The 17,770-nt window shown below is 47.8% G+C and overlaps 1 protein-coding gene, 3 long non-coding RNA genes and 1 pseudogene across 9 annotated transcripts; 2 read left to right on the forward strand and 3 right to left on the reverse strand.

Moving 5' to 3' along the window:
- The first annotated feature begins 2,923 nt into the window (after positions 1-2,923).
- On the forward strand, positions 2,924-5,515 carry LOC136198643 (G2/M phase-specific E3 ubiquitin-protein ligase-like). The gene is made up of 13 exons (XM_065988650.1): positions 2,924-2,973; positions 3,030-3,146; positions 3,206-3,287; positions 3,458-3,493; positions 3,552-3,635; positions 3,995-4,065; positions 4,116-4,263; positions 4,313-4,456; positions 4,509-4,685; positions 4,744-5,035; positions 5,087-5,212; positions 5,278-5,351; positions 5,447-5,515. The coding sequence occupies exons 1-13, from the start codon at positions 2,924-2,926 to the stop codon at positions 5,513-5,515; spliced, it is 1,470 nt and encodes a 489-aa protein (XP_065844722.1).
- Positions 5,516-5,808: 293 nt separating this feature from the next.
- LOC136198644 (uncharacterized) lies at positions 5,809-7,413 on the forward strand (annotated as a pseudogene).
- A 4,166-nt stretch (positions 7,414-11,579) lies between these two features.
- On the reverse strand, positions 11,580-12,845 carry LOC136198298 (uncharacterized). Its single transcript, XR_010672734.1, has 3 exons — positions 12,631-12,845; positions 12,016-12,571; positions 11,580-11,964 (listed from the first exon to the last, which is right to left on the reverse strand). It is a non-coding gene; the product is annotated as an uncharacterized lncRNA (long non-coding RNA).
- A 247-nt stretch (positions 12,846-13,092) lies between these two features.
- LOC136198270 (uncharacterized) lies at positions 13,093-14,329 on the reverse strand. 2 transcript variants are annotated; one of them, XR_010672720.1, is made up of 4 exons: positions 14,169-14,329; positions 13,873-14,110; positions 13,583-13,819; positions 13,093-13,530 (listed from the first exon to the last, which is right to left on the reverse strand). It is a non-coding gene; the product is annotated as an uncharacterized lncRNA (long non-coding RNA). The 2 variants fall into 2 exon arrangements; XR_010672719.1 differs by lacking the exon at positions 14,169-14,329 and having other exon boundaries at positions 13,873-14,133.
- Positions 14,330-15,726: 1,397 nt separating this feature from the next.
- Positions 15,727-17,768, reverse strand: LOC136198791 (uncharacterized). Of its 5 annotated transcripts, none has more exons than XR_010672868.1 (7): positions 17,719-17,768; positions 17,202-17,575; positions 17,040-17,143; positions 16,922-16,991; positions 16,789-16,873; positions 15,918-16,730; positions 15,727-15,860 (listed from the first exon to the last, which is right to left on the reverse strand). It is a non-coding gene; the product is annotated as an uncharacterized lncRNA (long non-coding RNA). The 5 variants fall into 5 exon arrangements; XR_010672866.1 differs by having other exon boundaries at positions 15,918-16,291; positions 16,340-16,873; XR_010672867.1 differs by having other exon boundaries at positions 15,918-16,873; positions 17,202-17,440; positions 17,505-17,575; positions 17,719-17,761.
- Positions 17,769-17,770: the final 2 nt, after the last annotated feature.

The raw sequence follows: 17,770 nt of genomic DNA on the forward strand, positions 1-17,770 counted from the left end.
GGCTCTGGACTTCCTACAGAGACCCTGCAGTAGCGTTCATGGCACGACAGATGATTGCTGTTGCTTTCTTTGCCTCTTGTATTCTACTTTCAACGTACACGAGCCCGATCCAGGAGAAAGACATATTTCATCTCGCCATATGGAGAAGATCGGCGCTAAAGTCTAAGCCCCAGTCAGTACTAGAAAAAACGCAATCGGAGAAAGATGAAAGCCGTCTCAACAATAGTCTTAGCCATTCGCAACAGCGAAATGATGTAAAGCACATCATTTGGAATCGAAAGCCCTATACGTAATATTGTCTCTGTAAGGTTCGGAAACGGTTCAGGCGTCGTAAGCGCATTTGCGTCCCGCCTTCATGTCGTGGCTTCTGTTATATCTGCTAGTCGAATGTCCAAACATCTGGCCAATCCGTTTGCTCTTGTATCGTTTCATGTAGGTGGGTATAGGTACCGTGAACTGCCTTGTCTAACACTATAGCACCACGAAGCTCTTGCTCGTATTTGTTTTTAAAAAATATATCAATGCATTCTCGATATGAATTGAAGTGACGTTATGAAAGTACGTCACCTTCGCGCTTGCTCACTGCTCAGAGTCCTCGAAAGAATTCTCGTTATGGGAGCTTCTTCGAAACTGAAAGACAGCGTTGCCTTGGCTGCCGGTGGGGATCTGTACTTTCCCTAAATCATGTGACCGATATAGTCCCCGTATATGGTGACGAGACGAAGAAGTGTCGCACCGGTGTAAACAATGGATCTTCCGCCGATCAGTCAAGTCGTTAACATGCGGCTACTAGAAGCGATGCAGTTGCTCGAACGCCTCAGCGACGGAGAAGTCAACGATATAAGGACCCAAACGCAGTGCATTGTGAGGCTCCTCGAGATCTACAAAAGCAGAGGAAGCGCGAAACGAAAGGAATCGGTACGGGAAAAAAAGGCGGCCTTCGAATTCGATCTTCCTATACGATCCTTCTAGTAAAAATCTTCGATTTCTTTTCTTCCAGATTTGGGCGCACGTAGCCAAGAGCTTCTCGCGTTTTGCTGAAAAATGTGGGGATACGAACCGAATTCTCGACGCGTTAGTAGTTTCGTCGCCGACGAAGAGTCAGTCAAGTGTTTGAACGATCTCGAGCTTATGGCGGTATATTTGTGTCAAAAATAAGAGCTTGAAGTAACAACAGGACTTTGAAGCAACGACGTTAATTTTGTTACCTTCAAAGCAACAACGTTTCGGTGTTGTTGTTGTTTCGAAGTCATGTTGTTGTTGCTTCGAAGTATGACGCGTTATTCGTGCCAAAAGTCTTACCGTGCCCGAACCGCTTCTAAAAACCGGTCTACGTGCCCGAACCGCTTATAAAAACCGGTCTATTTGACTAACCGTGCCCGAACCGCTTCTAAAAACCGGTCCATTCGACTAACCGTGACCAAACCGCTTCGAAAAACCGGTCTATTCGACTTACTGTGCCCGAACCGCTTCGAAAAACCGGTCTATTTGACTAACCGTGCCCGAACCGCTTCTAAAAACCGGTCCATTCGACTAACCGTGACCAAACCGCTTCTAAAAACCGGTCTATTCGACTTACTGTGCCCGAACCGCTTCTAAATCCGGTCTATTCGACTAACCGTGACCAAACCGCTTCTAAAAACCGGTCTATTCGACTTACCGTGCCCGAATCGCTTCTAAAAACCGGTCTATTTGACTAACCGTGCCCGAACCGCTTCTAAAAACCGGTCCATTCGACTAACCGTGCCCGAACCGCTTCTAAAAACCGGTCCATTTGACTAACCGTGCCCGAACCGCTTCTAAAAACCCGTCCATTCGACTTAGTGACCTAGTGACTCTTGGACCGTTATTTAGTCGTAATTACCAATACCTTAATTTTTAGTCTAATTTATACACACATATTGAATGATTCGGGACTATTCGTCGTCGCATCCAGGATGTAATTTTCTTATGCGCGCGTTAAGTTTCCACGTGTTCGGAGCTGTTTCTGCCACTGCCAATGGATCGCACGAGCCAGAGCAAGGTCCTCGAAGCTATTTCGCTTTTAAACTCAGTAGCTGGCGACGTACAGTTAGCCGGTAGGTCTCATGCCGGTTTTGTTGGTGTTTTGATGCCGATCAACTGCGTAAAGGTTCCTCCGGGTCAGGTTCTGCTTCTCTTCGTCTTCCAGTTTCTGGATCAAGCCAAAGCGCAAGGGTCGCGCTCGGAAACGGCGACGAAAACAGGTCAGTTTAAGTGCAAATGGTCTATTCCGTACTCTAACGGTACCGTATAAGTACGTCACGAACGACGCGCGCCAGAGAAGATCCTACAAATGCTTCGACGCCCTCTTCCGCAGCGGCCGAACACGCTCGATTGTTCGGCTATTCTTCGACGCGAAGGAGCGGTGTGGCGGGAGGCAGAAAACGGAAACACCCGTCGTCAACAAAACACGCTGCTCCTCCTCCGACAGAATGGCGTCGGCTATTTGTTTGCCTTTCCAGTTCAAAACAAGAGCATGTTCCAGACGTTCCCCTTCGTGTGAAGCTAGAGCGTGCGGGCCTCGGCGAAAAGGAAATCACTGTTCCTACTTCTGCGAACGCTCGACAAGTACACGAACTTCTGCTAGCGGCATTCCCAGCTCTTCGGGATAAAGCGTACGAATTGCTACGTACAACGGGTTATGGCAAGAAAGATCTCAACTCTATCGGCCACGTTACTGCTTCACACGTCCTAAAACGGAACTTAGGACATGCGAAGTGTTACATTCGTCCAATTGTCGACGAATTAGACCTCACCCCTAGAGAAGAAGAAGAAGAAGACGAAGATACGGTACAAACTCAGAAATTGATGCGACTGGCATTAAATTGATGCAACTGGCATTATCGAGAAATTTTCTATTAAGATTATTGTGAAATGTCGGTATTGTTCAAAAAGCCAAACAATGGCTGGAATGAGGGAACACGTTGATAATTGCCCGTACAGAGTGCAAGAGTATGCGAAGCATAACGTATAATACATATCGTCTGACTAAGGAAATTTGTGTTTAGAACCGAAGAGGCCGCCGAAGATCTCGACGTTGACGACTACTCGCTCGATAAGCTCTTGGAGGACAAACTAAAAAGAGAGGAAAACGACCGCAATGACGACGACAGCAAATCTGAAATGTCAGTGTTTCCGCTTTTGCCGACCACTACCACTGTGTCACCAATTTACTATTGTATAGACACTTCATTGACATGACTGGGGACGATGGCGGTGACGACGACGAAGGATGCTCATCACATCAGCAGGAATCTTTAGATGAGGTCACTGATGCATCAAAGAGCATCGACATTCCGCTACACTTAACTTCAGTTTAGGGCAATTCGCCTCTCTCAAGACAATGCTTACAAAGCGTCGCTGGAAGCAGATGTCAGAAAGGTTATTAGACGTGACTATAGAGCTGGAAACAGCTAATATAGTGCGTATCTGTTAGGACGAAGCTCGCGCACAAGCGGAGAAGGCCGTGAAGGCAATTTAAGTGTTTAAACAGTAAAGATTTGTTTGAAACACGACTATGTCTCCTGTAGAATTGCGCTGAAATGAAGCAAAATATTGAAAGTCTTTTATCACCAGAACCATCGGAAGAAGACTACGGAAATGTGACCATCAAAGTTCGTTTTCCCAATTCTGAGATAGTCAATAGAAAATTTGACTGTCGCTCCTTCTTCAGTGTAAGTTGACATGGGTACGGACGTATATATTTGTAGGACGTTTTTGACAGGAAATAGTTCTCTGGGTTGGCACGCATGACAGTATAACTAACCCATGTCGAGTGCGACTGTTAAACAGCGGTTCCCGTCCACCTTCACAAATGAAAATAGCACTAGTCTTTGGCCGCACAATTAATGACGCCTTTAGCGGGAAGTCTCTCATTACACTAATCGCTGAAAATGCTGATGAAGAAGAACAGGTGTGGTGCTGATTTCTAACGGTCAGACAGTATGGTTTTGTTGACACATATCATCCACAGGTTATTTTGGACACTTTATCTCCAAAAAGTAGCAAAGGAAACAAATCTTCTCAGAGAGAACTATCAAAATCGTATGTTTCATTTTTACATGGTGTCGTAACGTACCGCTAATTTTTCCTAGATTGGTCGAACTTGCGAATGAACTAAGTTCTCAACTCCTTGAGCGAGATCCAATATCAATACCCGTTCGGCGGGAAAGTGAACATTTCCTGGACGACGCGTTCCAGTACTGCAGGCGGAAAAAGTTCAATCCTTATCGTCGCATCAAAGTAAAAAGCAAACAGCTCATTTATGTGACTAACTGAGTGGCTTTTACAGATTGACTTTGTGGGAGAGTCTGCCATTGACACTGGTGGACCTCTACGAGAATTTTGGCGCCTACTGGCAGAGGGAATATACCAGTTTATGTGCCATGGAGCACCCAACCGTAGATCTCCTATGATCAACACAGCGATGATTTTGGTTCGGCGAAAGGCATAATGTTTTAGAAATAGAAATTGTTTCTTGTCTGCAGAAGAGAAGATTTTTTTTTGCCGGAAGACTGATGGCTATGAGTTTGGCACACGGCGGATCTGGGTTTCCGTTCTTCTCTTCATTTGTGTTTCAGTACTTCCGTGGTTTCAGCTGTACCGAAATAGCACTTACGCCCGACGACATTCCCCACTTTGGTGCTCGGAAGTTAGCCTCAGATGTGAGACAGCCTGCCTGTCACCAAATACTCTTAAACATACACCGCATTCTCCTTTCAGATACAAGATGCCCATGACGACGAAAGTCTGCAAACTCTATTTCGGGACAATGACAATTTGGACATAATGTGCGCAACTGGATGTCTTCGTCCACTCGGTGATGCAAAATTGACGTGGCGAAAGGAACTCGTTCAGTGCCTTAAGCTGTACTACTGCCTGACGAGCGTTCAAGCAGCACTCGATCAGATCAAAGAAGGGCTCGAAACGTTTGGAGTCCTTGACGTAATCAGGCAGTATCCGGACTCCATGAGCGCCTTCTTTTGCTATGATGAAAATAATGTCATCACCTCGGGTACGATCTGTCCTAATGCTGTTGCCTCACTGTAGTCATTGATTCCTTCAGAAAAGTTGGCTGCTTTGTTCTCTGAAGGAGACGTTACCTATACAGATAGAAATGAAGACGAGACTACGTGGAACAGAGAGCGCTCGGCGTATATGTTGTTTATGCAGTTTTTAGACGACTGTGAAGGTGAGTGTTCATTCTGTGGAGTTCATCTGCCCTGCGCTACTTAACGTTGCTCTTTTTCATTTCAGATGAAGCACCTCCTTACGACAGTCTTTCTCGCGATCACAGCGCAGAAGGGGATGTGACGGTGCCCACTAGGGCGGTAACCGCAACCGACGTTTTTGTTTTTATGACGGGGGCGACACAAATACCTGCTGTTGGTCTTAAGACCAAGTGGAGAATTAATTTCTCCAGTAGGTCATCAATGCCGGAAGCCAGTACATGCTCATTCCTTTTGACGTTACCGACTGTCCATGCGTACAATGAGGAAAAGTTTCGGGAGTGCCTGCAGTTAGCATTCCTCAGCCACTCATGTTTCGGTCGGGTTTGACATGTGTTGTGCATCTGATTCGCTTATTGCGACGAAAACTAACAGTTCATGTTGTCTGTGGTGGCATACGCAAATTGTTTTACGTTTGGTGTTGAATGATTACAGAACATGTTTCCTTACATTGAAGGTAGTGTTGAAGGTAGTCTACGCATTTCCGGGCATGAGAGCTGATGATACACTGATGCATTACTGGTTTATGCAGGTAGCGTAATACGGGCATTTCAAGAAAATGGCAGACGTTAGCGTCGCAATACAGAGGCGAATCTTTACTGTTATACGAGACTTATCAGGTGCGCTAGACGCGCCGAGCCAGATTAACGATGTCGCCGAAGCTTCAATCACGCGTCTGGAGCAGCTGAGCATTCATCTCGTCCAAGTGTCTTATTTGCTTGATCCAGAAGTGAGCGACAGGCATTTGGAAGCGCTTGGTGAAACAATACAGTGCCTTCGCGAGTTTTTGGAAAGTAGAGTCGGTGAACGACATTCAGAAGGCTATGAATTAGACAGCATTCAAGGAGTGAGAGGCCGGCCACGCTTCGACGTCAGACGAGAGCAGCTAGAATACTTCATCAGCTTTGGATTCGACTGTCCGACCATTGCTGAAATGTTGGGAGTTTCTTTGCGCACTGTTAGGAGAAGAATGGACGAATTTCAGATCAATATGCGGCAAACCTACTCTGGCTTAGCTGACAACGAGTTGGATGATATTGTTACCGAAATTATTCGTGAATTTCCGCATTCAGGATACCGAATAGTGCATGGAATTCTATTTGGAAAGGGAATTAACGTTCAGTTAGCAAGAGTTCGACTAGCCATGCAAAGATGCGACCCAGAGGGCGTTGCTCTTCGCTGGCTAACGTCGCTGCATCCTAGATGTTCGTATTCTGTTTATGGCCCGCAAGCTCTATGGCACATTGATGGGAACCATAAACTGATACGGTATGTAATATTATTATTATAGACGATAGTGTGATGACTGAGCGAAATGTAGGTGGCGCTTAGTCGTACACGGGGGGATCGACGGTTACTCTCGGCTTCCGGTGTATCTGCGTTGCTCTGCCAATAACAGAGCAGCAACCGTTCTTGCCTGCTTTGTCGAAGCAGTAAGGGAATTCGGCCTACCATCTAGAGTTAGGTCCGACAAAGGCGGCGAAAACGTCGACGTAGCACGGTTCATGCTAAACCATCCTCAACGTGGTCCGGGGCGAGGGTCAATGATCGTTGGGAAAAGCGTGCACAACCAGCGCATAGAGAGGCTGTGGAGAGACGTGTATGCGGGTGTTCTAAGTTATTACTACCAACTATTCACTCACATGGAAGCCGTTGGCGAGCTAGATCCCTCAAATGACGTCGACATTTTTGCTCTGCATTTCACGTACTTGCCCCGAATAAATAATCACATGACGGTGTCCGTGGAATAGAGGCTGGCAAAACCACAAAATAAGCGGCGAACGAAAATCCCCGAGGCAGTTGTGGGTGGAAGGCATGCAGAGAATCTCTCGTTCATCTCATCGTACAGCGAATGAATTATTCGAGGTATGGAATACATCCTCAGAAATTTCACTTATATGATGACAGTGCATCGTCTGTGCAGAGAAGTGACAACTTTGACGAATACGGAATTGACTACAACGGACCTGTGCCATCTACAAACGACGAGATGCAAAATACAGTAACAGTTCCCGACGTAGACGTTGACCTCTCCCAAGACAATATAGCTGAACTGTTCCGCAGAGTTTGTCCCACCGATCCTAGCACTGTACACGGTCTAGATCATTTTGTTTCTGCTAAGCAGTTTGTTTGTCAAATATTAGCGCAAGGTCGGCATCAATAAATCAAAGAACCGTAGCGTCTTTCCGGTTAATACAATTTGGCCAAAGTGAATTACTACAGCAGAATAACGCGTTGGGCCGAGCGGGTGAACGCAGAGGTACTTCACTCGGCGGCGAGCAAAGCGGGCCCTCTGCGCAGCTTCTGCAAGTATCCGGGACGTACAAGCAAGAGATCCGTGCAAATAATTGGTCAAGTCGAATAGACCGGTTTTTAGAAGCGGTTCGGGCACGGTAAGTCGAATGGACCGGTTTTTAGAAGCGGTTTGGTCACGGTTAGTCGAATGGACCGGTTTTTAGAAGCGGTTCGGGCACGGTAAGTCGAATAGACCGGTTTTTAGAAGCGGTTCGGGCACGGTTAGTCAAATAGACCGGTTTTTATAAGCGGTTCGAGCACGTAGACCGGTTTTTAGAAGCGGTTCGGCCAAGGTAAGTCAAATAGACCGGTTTTTAGAAGCGATTCGGGCACGGCAAGTTGAATAGACCGGTTTTTAGAAGCGGTTCGGCTAAGGTAAGTCAAATAGACCGGTTTTTAGAAGCGGTTCGGCCAATGTAAGTCGAATAGACCGGTTTTTAGAAGCGGTTCGGCCAATGTAAGTCGAATAGACCGGTTTTTAGAAGCGGTTCGGCCAATGTAAGTCGAATAGACCGGTTTTTAGAAGCGGTTCGGGCACGTAGACCGGTTTTTAGAAGCGGAACGGGCACGGTAAGACTTTTGGCACGAATAACGCGTCATAGTGCTCGCCCCTGTCTGATGAGCCACTTGACGTGCTCTCCAAGCACGAAAATAATCGAAATCCCTAAAGGCTTTCGTTTCCTCTCCAACGAGAAGCCTCGAAGCTTCTATTTCAATTGGGCAGTCAATGGAAACCAATGACTCATTGCGAACTTCGCGAAGAAAGCGGAGAATGACGTCCATGAGCCGGCGACAATCATAGAGCCACGTATATGTCACGTGCAACGGGGAGTTTCCTATCCCTCTCTCCTCTATCTATGCCTGGGGTCAGCGAAAGTCACGTGCCAAGGGAGAGTTTCCAATCCCTCTCTCTCTTCTATCTATGATTAAAGCATCCTGGTCTGCATGATCCGGGTGCTACTCTTTTGTTTGACCGAAATCGTTATGAAAACGGAAGAAAGCGGCAGCATCCAAAGTCGAATCACCGTTGTACGCGGGTGAGAGACGCGTTTAGGGGGTGCACGTTATTTTTAGGGCCCCGTGGGGGGGCGTACGTGCGACGAATTCAATTTGCGCCTTTGGCGAGCGTTCGCTCTCATTCGAATGGCTCCTGTAGCAGTTTAGACGTGCGCTTTATCTTTGCGCGATCGAGTTCTGAAGTTCCGTCGCGCATGGGAATTTTTCATTCCGCGATCGCTATAGATCTATAGGCTATGTTTTTCGCGATGCCGCGATCTCATGTCTCATGCGTCTCTTTCTTTGAATAATTAAGGGCGATGTAAATGAAAATAGAGAGCTTGGCTCTTAATTTTTCTTTGATTCAGAGCGATGCATTGACTATGCACAACGAGAATTAATCGCTCAAGGAAGAGTAAGAAGAGAAACTAGCACTTTCGTAGTTAATGTAATTGATTGAATTTTAGCGTCGTCCTGGCGTTCCTGGTTCCGATGATAGCCATTGGGCCGAAGGTCTTCCCTCAGCACATGCACTTTTCCTTTTACGCTACGCTCCCTAAAATTTCGAGGGCAAAGCTGATACCAACAGTGAAAATTCAAGGCGCTTACACGTGAGGGATAATTCCCCTAGGGGGGCTGGATTATAGTTATATTTTGGGGGTGTATATGTGAGAATTGGGAAGTCCGGGACTGCAGCCTGTGACGTACCAAATGCCCCTCCTCCTAGGCTAGGTATATAAGGACGTGCATGACGTACTTACTGTGACTTTTTCGTTGTGGTTTGGATTTGTCTCTTCTGTACACCGCGGTCTATAATATAAAAAGTCGTGAGACACAACCCGGGCCTTGAAAGGCACGACATTTGGTGACAGGAGTCGAGATTCGACGCCTCCGGAGCGACTGTCTTGCGGGGGAGGAGAGGAGAAAAGTAGACAAAATTGGCTAACGACAACGTGCTATGGCGGACGGCGACGGAGCCCCGGCGGTCGCGCACAAAATCGTTGCGTACCCGCAACCCTTCGAAGACGGCGATGTTGAAGATTGGATCGTCCACTTCAATCAATGCGCCCACGCGAATCATTGGAACGCCGATATGAAGGCGAGAGCGGCACCGGCGTATTTGCGCGGAAGAGCGGCGCTGATTTACCAAGATTTCGGCGACACGGAGACAGACACATGGGACCACTTGAGCGCCGCTCTCACGAGGGCGTTTGCACCTGATACGGCGGAACGACGGCGAATTGCTCGTCAGTACCTGTTCAGCCACGGAGAGACGCTTCGCTGGGACCCAAGTCAGCCGCTGCAGAAGTATGTGCGACGGATAACGAAACTCGTGGAGAAAGGCTTTCCCGACTTGGCCGATGACGCGAAGGAAAACATGCTAATTGAGCGATTTACTGACGGCCTCCCAGACGAAATCGCGAGGGAATTGCAGCTGCACCCCGTACCGGAGAACACTCTACAGGCGACGATCAATCGAGCGGAGGAACTGTTGCTGTATGCGAAGCGAAAACAAGCGACGAGTTTTCGGGGAAAGGTTAAAACGGTTGCCGCGTTGGGAACCGAGAAAAAGCCCCCCTGGGAAAATTGGCCTCCTCATGCGATGCCGCCTACGGCGTTCGAGCCGACGGGACTGGATCTTGGCTACGCGGAGACGGGTCGGGCAGAGAAAAGGCACGGCAGCGAGAGACAAGGCGGCGGAGATACGGATCGTTTGGCGTCGGCGCTGCTGAAATTGGAGGAGCGACTATCGCGACTGGAGACGAGTGCACAAGCCGGAAGCGTTAATGCGGTAAGCCACGCGGGAGGCACGTCCCATGGGACTCCGAACACGGGTGGCGCGAGAGCTCGAGTGTGTTTCAAGTGCAATCAGCCTGGGCATATTGCGCGCGATTGTCCGGCATCCGCGGCGAGCGGACAACCCGAGGGCAACGCGCCGAAGAGTGACCGCCCGCCTCCAATATGTTTTCGATGTAACAAACCCGGTCATATCGCCCGATATTGCAGAGCGCCAGCCCCTGTTGCGGCGCAAGCCGATCCCCAAGCACAAGGCGATAGTGCGAGTACGAAGTCGCAGTTAGTGCGAGCGTTCGATACGGTCTGTCACGTTCGCGGTACGATTAGTTCGGTTGTAGCCGAAGGAAAAGTCGGCGGAACGGAGGTCGAATTTCTAATCGATACTGGAGCGGGACCTTCCCTTCTTCCCATGAGCCTAGTTGAGGACGCCGCTAAGATTCATGGGCGAGCGCAAGTCTTGGGAATCAGTGGGACCCCGATCGATATTGTTGGAAAGCTCTCGGCGCGCGTTGAGTTGGGAAAATGGTCGGTTGTACACGAATTTCTCGTTACGACTCTCGATTTAAAAGGGCCGGTTCTGGGACTCGATTTCCTGATGCCGAATAACATGCAAGTGAAGTGTATACAGCGCGAACCGACCCTAGTGTGGCCTAAAGGCAGAATTCCGCTGGTTACCAATGTCTCGGACAACGAACCGCTGTTCGTTGCGCTGGTCGAAGACGTGACGCTTCGAGGAGACGAAATTGCGGTCGTTCGCGCGCGAGTAATCGACAAAAAGGGAAACCCAGTACGTCCGAAAGGCGTTCGGTTAGTGGAGTTTCACGCGAGATTCGTCGAGAATAGGGGCGTTGTCACGGCACGCGCGTTGGTCGATACGAGCGACGGGACAGTTCCAGTACAGTTAGTTGGCCTTCATGGGAATGAATTGGTTCTGCGAAAGCACACGCGAATCGGCGAGCTGGCCGGTATCGAAGAAGTCGTTTGTGCGATGTCGGCGACGGAAGATAAACAGACGGACACCGCCCCGAGCGCCCCGGATGAAATGAGTTTAGAAGAATTTATATCGCGCTTCGATTGGAGTGATACTACGTTGACCGAAAAAGAAAAGAAACGCCTTTGCGCTCTTCTGTGGAACTTTCGCGACCGTTTTGCGCTGCGCCCAGGTGAAGTGGGTCGTACAGATCGTGTTACACACACGATACCGACGGGGGATGCTGCCCCGATCAAGCAGGCGCCCAGGCGAGCGCCTCACGCGCTCCGCTCAGTCGTGGAAAATCAAGTTGAAGATATGCTTGCAAAAGGAATTATTCGAGAATCTACCAGTCCGTGGGCTTCGCCGATTGTGCTCGTGCGGAAACGCGATGGCAGTTTCCGGTTTTGCATTGATTACCGGAAGGTGAATGCGGTGACAGTGAAAGTCTCGTTCCCCTTGCCACGCATCGACAACACTTTTGACGCGTTGGGCGGCGCACGAATATATACGACGCTTGATTTGGCTACTGGCTACTGGCAAGTGATAGTCGCTGAGAAGGACAAGCCGAAAACCGCTTTTACGACGACTCGAGGTCTGTATGAATTCAACGTGATGCCATTCGGGTTAACGAATGCACCAGCGACGTTTCAGCGTCTAATGGATAGAGTTCTCAACGGACTTACGTACGAGCAATGCCTGGTGTACCTAGACGACGTCATTGTGTTCTCTCCCGACTTCGACGCGCATTTGAAGCATCTGAACGCTGTTTTTGAATGCATATCCGACGCAGGGTTGAAGCTGAAGCCAAGTAAATGCATGTTTGGGCGCGAGAAAGTTGATTACCTGGGACACGTTGTTTCGGCGAAGGGCGTGAGCGTACAGCCGCAGAAAGTGAAGGCGGTGACAGAATTTCCGGTTCCGACGACGGTAACGCAACTCCGCAGCTTTTTGAGTCTTGCCGGATACTATCGACGTTTTATACCGCGGTTTTCTTTGATTTCGTCGCCTTTGAATGAGTTACTGAAGAAGGGTCAGCAATTTGTCTGGACAGATAAGTGTCAAGAAGGATTCGAGACTCTGAAAGCAAGGCTGACAAGTGCTCCTATTTTGGCGTTTCCCCTACTGGACCGTCCGTTTCGTCTGGCTACTGATGCGTCGGGTACCGCACTCGGCGCGGTTTTGTTGCAGCTAACCAATGCCGGCGACGAGGTCGTCATTGCTTATGCGAGTTGCACTATGAGTCGTGAGGAACGCAAATATTCTACGATTGAAAGAGAAGGACTTGCTTTAGTTTGGGCAGTCAAGCATTTTCGCGTCTACCTCTGGTCTCGTGAGTTTACGCTCGTTACTGATCACTGTCCCCTAAAATGGCTCAAGTCTATGAAAGATCCAACTGGCAGAATTGGTCGTTGGCTGTTGCTTCTGGAGGAATATCCGTATACGATCGAACATCGTTTGGGTAAGAAAAACGCCAATGCCGACGCGCTGTCCCGCACAACTGCTGAAATGCCTAAATCTGGGGCTGATGACGGCTCCAGTCGGGTGGACCAGATTTTTGATTTGATTGCAACCCCAGCGATGGATGCCGAAGTTGAAGAGGGAGAGGAAGAGAAACGTGATGAAGAGGGTGATGAAGCTACTCCTGAAAGTGAACCGGAAGTAGAGCAAGAAAGGGCTGCCGTGAACGCAGTTGGAATCCTGCCGAACTGGTCGTCTGAAGAGCTAGCCAAAAAGCAGAAGGAAGATGCAGTTCTTGGAGAAGTTCGACGTTGTTTTCCAGGAGAAAAGCCACCGCACGCTGGAAAATGGGCAAGCGACACCAAGTTGAACCAGTGTCGTCTCAGCTGGCACTCGTTCTTAGTCGAGGACGACGTGCTGTACAAGAAGGCAAAAGTAAGAACGGGAACCAGGGTAGAAGAGAAGAAGCTGTTGGTTGTCCCCGGCGCAATCGTTCGCGAGATCCTGAGGCAGTTGCATGGCGCACATGGTCATATGGGTGAAACCCGCACGCGAGAGTTAGTGAAGCAGCACTTCTGGTGGCCCTCGTACTCCCTAGACGTTGTGGAGTATGTGCAAAAGTGTCCCGCCTGTGAACAGAGGAGGGAGCCAATAGGAACCGTCCGAGCCGATATGCAGAGTATCCCCGTAGGCAAGCCGTTTGAAATGTGGGGCATGGACTACGTAGGCAAGATTACCGAGACGAGCAACGGGAACAAACACCTGTTAGTGATAACAGACTACTTTACCAAATGGGCTGAAGCTTTTGCCGTACCTGACCAAACCGCTGTCACGACCGCTAGAGTTCTTTTTGAGAACGTATTCTCCCGATTTGGGCCCCCAGCTGTATTGCATTCTGACCAAGGCCAAAATTTCGCGTCAAACGTGATGAAGAACTTGTACGCATTGCTCGGGATTGAGAAAACGCGAACCACCACGTACCATCCCCAATGCGATGGCATGGTAGAAAGATTGAACAAGACTCTCATCGAGATGCTGTCGAAAGTAGTTGCTGAGAATCAGAGAGACTGGGATACTAAATTAGGAGCAGTTCTTTGGGCTTACCGAACGTCGAAGCATGCAACGACTGGAGAGACGCCGTATACGCTGGTTTACGGTAGAGAGCCTCGACTACCCGCGTCTGCGATGTATGAAATTAATTGGCATGACGTGACGACGACGACCGAGTATGGAGACGAATTGAAACGCCAACTGGCTTCTCTGGAGGATAACGTGGCTTTGAGAATTGAGAAGGCTCAAGCGGACCAGAAGAGAGCCTACGATGAGAAGGCAGATAAAGTTCCTGAATACAAGAAAGGCGAACTGATTTGGCTGAGAAACTCGCAAGTTAAGAAAGGTACCAGTAAGAAACTCGCAGTCCGATACGTGGGCCCTTACGTAGTGACCGAAGTTGTGAACCCCCTGAACGTAAAAGTGCGCAAACTAGAAGGCGGATCGTCTAAACGAGTGCATGTGAACCGGATTAAGAAATGTTACTTTTGGCCAGCGGCACGTCCGGAAGATGAAACTCAGAGATTTGAAGAATCTGAGCTTTGAGGTCGTGACCCCGTGCAGAACGTCGACGAGAGCTTGATGCAATTAGTGATTCCTGAAAACGCGTTTGTACCCGAGTACCCATTTGATGACGACGATGAAGTTGTCAGGCGACCAAACGAGTTCGTACCAATGAACGAAGTTGGTGATGCCGGTGAAGAGATTGCGAGAGATGTGCCCGTTGTGAGAGATGCTGAAGTCGGAGTGGCTCAGCCTCGCCAGTCGGCCAGACGGAGGCGCCCACCAGTCCGCTTCGGATTCGAGGAAGAAGTCGACGCCTATACGGTTGTCGATCCAAGCGAAGACGATGATGACGAGTGGAGTTTGTGAGTGAGAGAAGTCGAGTTGTGAGTTGTGAGAGAAGATGAGTGTGAGAGAAGATGAGTGTGAGAGAAGCTGAGTGTGAGGTGAGAGACTCTTTAGATTTGTGTGCTTAGGCGTTTGTCTGTTCTCTTTGTCTATCTGTCCAGTTGTGTTTTTCGGAAATAGTTGTCAATCATTGTGTTAGCTAAGAACTGTTAGGGGCTTAACTTAGAGGGGAGGAATGTGAGAATTGGGAAGTCCGGGACTGCAGCCTGTGACGTACCAAATGCCCCTCCTCCTAGGTAGGTATATAAGGACGTGCATGACGTACTTACTGTGACTTTTTCGTTGTGGTTTGGATTTGTCTCTTCTGTACACCGCGGTCTATAATATAAAAAGTCGTGAGACACAACCAGGGCCTTGAAAGGCACGACATATAGGCGGCCTGTTTTGAGGGTAAAAAAGCGTCGGAGAACTTCGTGAAGGCGGCAGCGCGATCGGACGAACAAGAGAAGGATAAGGAAGGAATTGCTATTAGTAAGGGAAAGATTGGCGGTATTTGCGGTGGGAAATCGATGCGAAGGAGCAAATCTTGCGGATGCGGCGTGAATTGGAAGAGGCGATTAAGCAATTGAAGAAAATACCATCAGGTTTTTTTTTGTTGTTTTCTTTGTTGACGCTCCGTTGGCTGTTGCTGCTGAATGGGATTTTGCTTAGGTTAGGACGAGGGGTGATGACACTCAGTTTTTTTCTTATTCTTCTTGTGTTTTTGTCTGTTGTTCGAAACTAGATGGAATGAACGCAATCGTGTTTTCATTTTTGTAAGCTGACTATCTTTCAATTTTTCTCAAAATCCTGGTTGAAAGTAAGTTTTTCGTATACATGTCTGTTCTAAGTTCCCGGATTAATCGACCAGCGCCCCCATTTTCCAAATCTTGGAAAATGTGGGCGGTGGTCGATTAATCCGGGAACTTACAATATATACGAAGAAGCATAGATGATGTAAGCGCAAGAGTATGCTTCAAACATGAAACACATGAAAAACGGCAATTTTATTCGTCTTTTTATTGCGCAACAGTTTGTGAACGTACACTTAAAATTAATAAACGAGTACTACCAATCTACGCAATCAGTACGTCGAATGCGTTCTCTAAAACGACCAGTCCTACCAACACACTCGCGAGTTTACATGGCATCTATAATAGAGAGAATGAGATGAGATATGCCATCCCTCTACTTTATATAAATGTTACCTATCTATCTCATTTATATTAGGCTCTCTCTCCAAAGAGATGAAGTCAGAAGAGGAATTTCTTTGCTATTGAGGTTGTCTTGGTTACCGTTTTTTGCACCTTGTCGACGATGACATTGATTCCAATCCCCCATGAGGGAAGGGATTTCCATGTCTCCCACCTCTTTTCCCACTTCTTTTCCTGCTCGCTTTTCATTTCCAAAAACTCTCCGTACTTTTTAATGTATTCTCGCTCCTCTATTTGCTCAAGAGTTTCGTCGACACTTTTGGAATTCTTTTTGAATTCAAACATCATTGCGCATTGTGGTGAAATGAAGACCAAGTCCGGTCTAACTCCTTCTTCAAGGACCTGTTCACACCCCAGATGAGACGAACCTGGCCCAAAAACATTTTTGGCACCAGTGTATATTGACTGATAGAAACCTTTCGTTTCTCGCATTGCTTCATCTTCTACGTCTTTCCTGCCCTCCACCAAAGTGGCAAACGTCTCTGCAAATTTAGGAATATCTCCCTTTATCAGGGCAATCCGCATTTCTCTCATTTTAGTGGCAGTAGACTCATCTTCAAACAAGTCATAGAGCGCATCCTCAGTATAAAGTGCTTCCGCACACTCTCATTCGTGAAAGGAACGCCTGATTCGTTCTCGGAAGTAAGCCGACGCCGAAGAATACCAAACTCCCACAGTAGAAGACGCATTTGGCTATATTCTCTCGCGTTGAGACGAAACATTGGAGAAATAAAGTAACATTCCCCAATAGAACACCGTCCTAGATTCTGTTGAAGTAATTGAGTGTCGATACGCGTAGAGAATCTCCTGGCCATAGAGTAACTCCTCTTAACAAATCGCTCATTTAACTGGTGTGCTCCTTTACATGTAACAGCTCTTCTATTCTTTTCATATCCCTTCTTCATTATTAGAGTCTCCGTGTCTAGTGTTCCAATTCACAGCTGATTGCCCTATCAACAAATTATTTATTGCAAAACACATAAACAATTCTGCTTTACTTTCAAGCGATTTGTTTCCGGCTCTTTCCGCCCGAGAGTCGACTACGTCCACGTGATCATTCTCGAAACGCTTCAATCAAAATATTGAAAAATGATATACAGTGGTGTAAAATATTACCACTTTTCATTAACTGTGTCTACTCTTTTTTTGAGGATGGGAGAAATGATTGGCTCCACGTGAAAGACCTCCGTCAGCGTGAGAAGGTAAATTGTGATCGTCTCCTAAAAACTAGAATAGATAAAAGGAACAAAACACATCTACGGTAAATAAAAATCCTACACTTGTAATCATATCCACGCCTACACAATTAATAATTAAATCCAGCGAGAAGAAGTGTGACGACGTCGAAGCAAAGAAACAATTGCCTTGGCTCCACGTTTCAGAAGATCAATATTAGGGAAGTCTCTAAGTATGTGTTCATATATACAGGTACTCTCATCCGTGCCAACCCCAAAAGAGAGACGCAATCGCTTTTTTGAACGACATTCTCTCGTCTACGATTGTTTTCCGACCAATTGCTATTTATATAAAATTCGAGAAAACCAATGATAGGCACACTTCTTTCGAGCTCGAATCCTTCACCGTTGCCGCTAATCGTCGTCGTGTTGCATTCAATTGCAGGCGACTCGAAGCCTTTGATCGCTTCTCCTTGTCTAGGAGAGAAAGAGAAGAAGAGTTCGAGAACGAAAACGTCAGCGCGACACCTCTAAGGAGGCCTGGCGCTTCAAGAAGGATATCTCTCGTCAAAGTACCATCTGAGAGAGAAGTGGGATATCGAAAACAAAGGTAAACAAACCTGGAAACGCTGAAGCGACGAGAAAGACTGAAGTACAGTAACTCCCGTAGAG

This window comes from Oscarella lobularis, chromosome 19, assembly GCF_947507565.1.
Source record: "Oscarella lobularis chromosome 19, ooOscLobu1.1, whole genome shotgun sequence".
Lineage (NCBI taxonomy): Eukaryota > Metazoa > Porifera > Homoscleromorpha > Homosclerophorida > Oscarellidae > Oscarella > Oscarella lobularis.

What these genes read in the sequence shown, in the direction of transcription:
- LOC136198643 (XM_065988650.1), top strand. Translation starts at nt 2,924, where the DNA reads ATGGCTGGAATGAGGGAACACGTTGATAATTGCCCGTACAGAGTGCAA. An exon ending in TGCCCGTACAGAGTGCAAGA is followed by an intron (nt 2,974 to 3,029) that starts GTATGCGAAGCA and finishes ATTTGTGTTTAG; the next exon opens with AACCGAAGAGGCCGCCGAAG. An exon ending in AGCAGGAATCTTTAGATGAG is followed by an intron (nt 3,288 to 3,457) that starts GTCACTGATGCA and finishes CGTATCTGTTAG; the next exon opens with GACGAAGCTCGCGCACAAGC.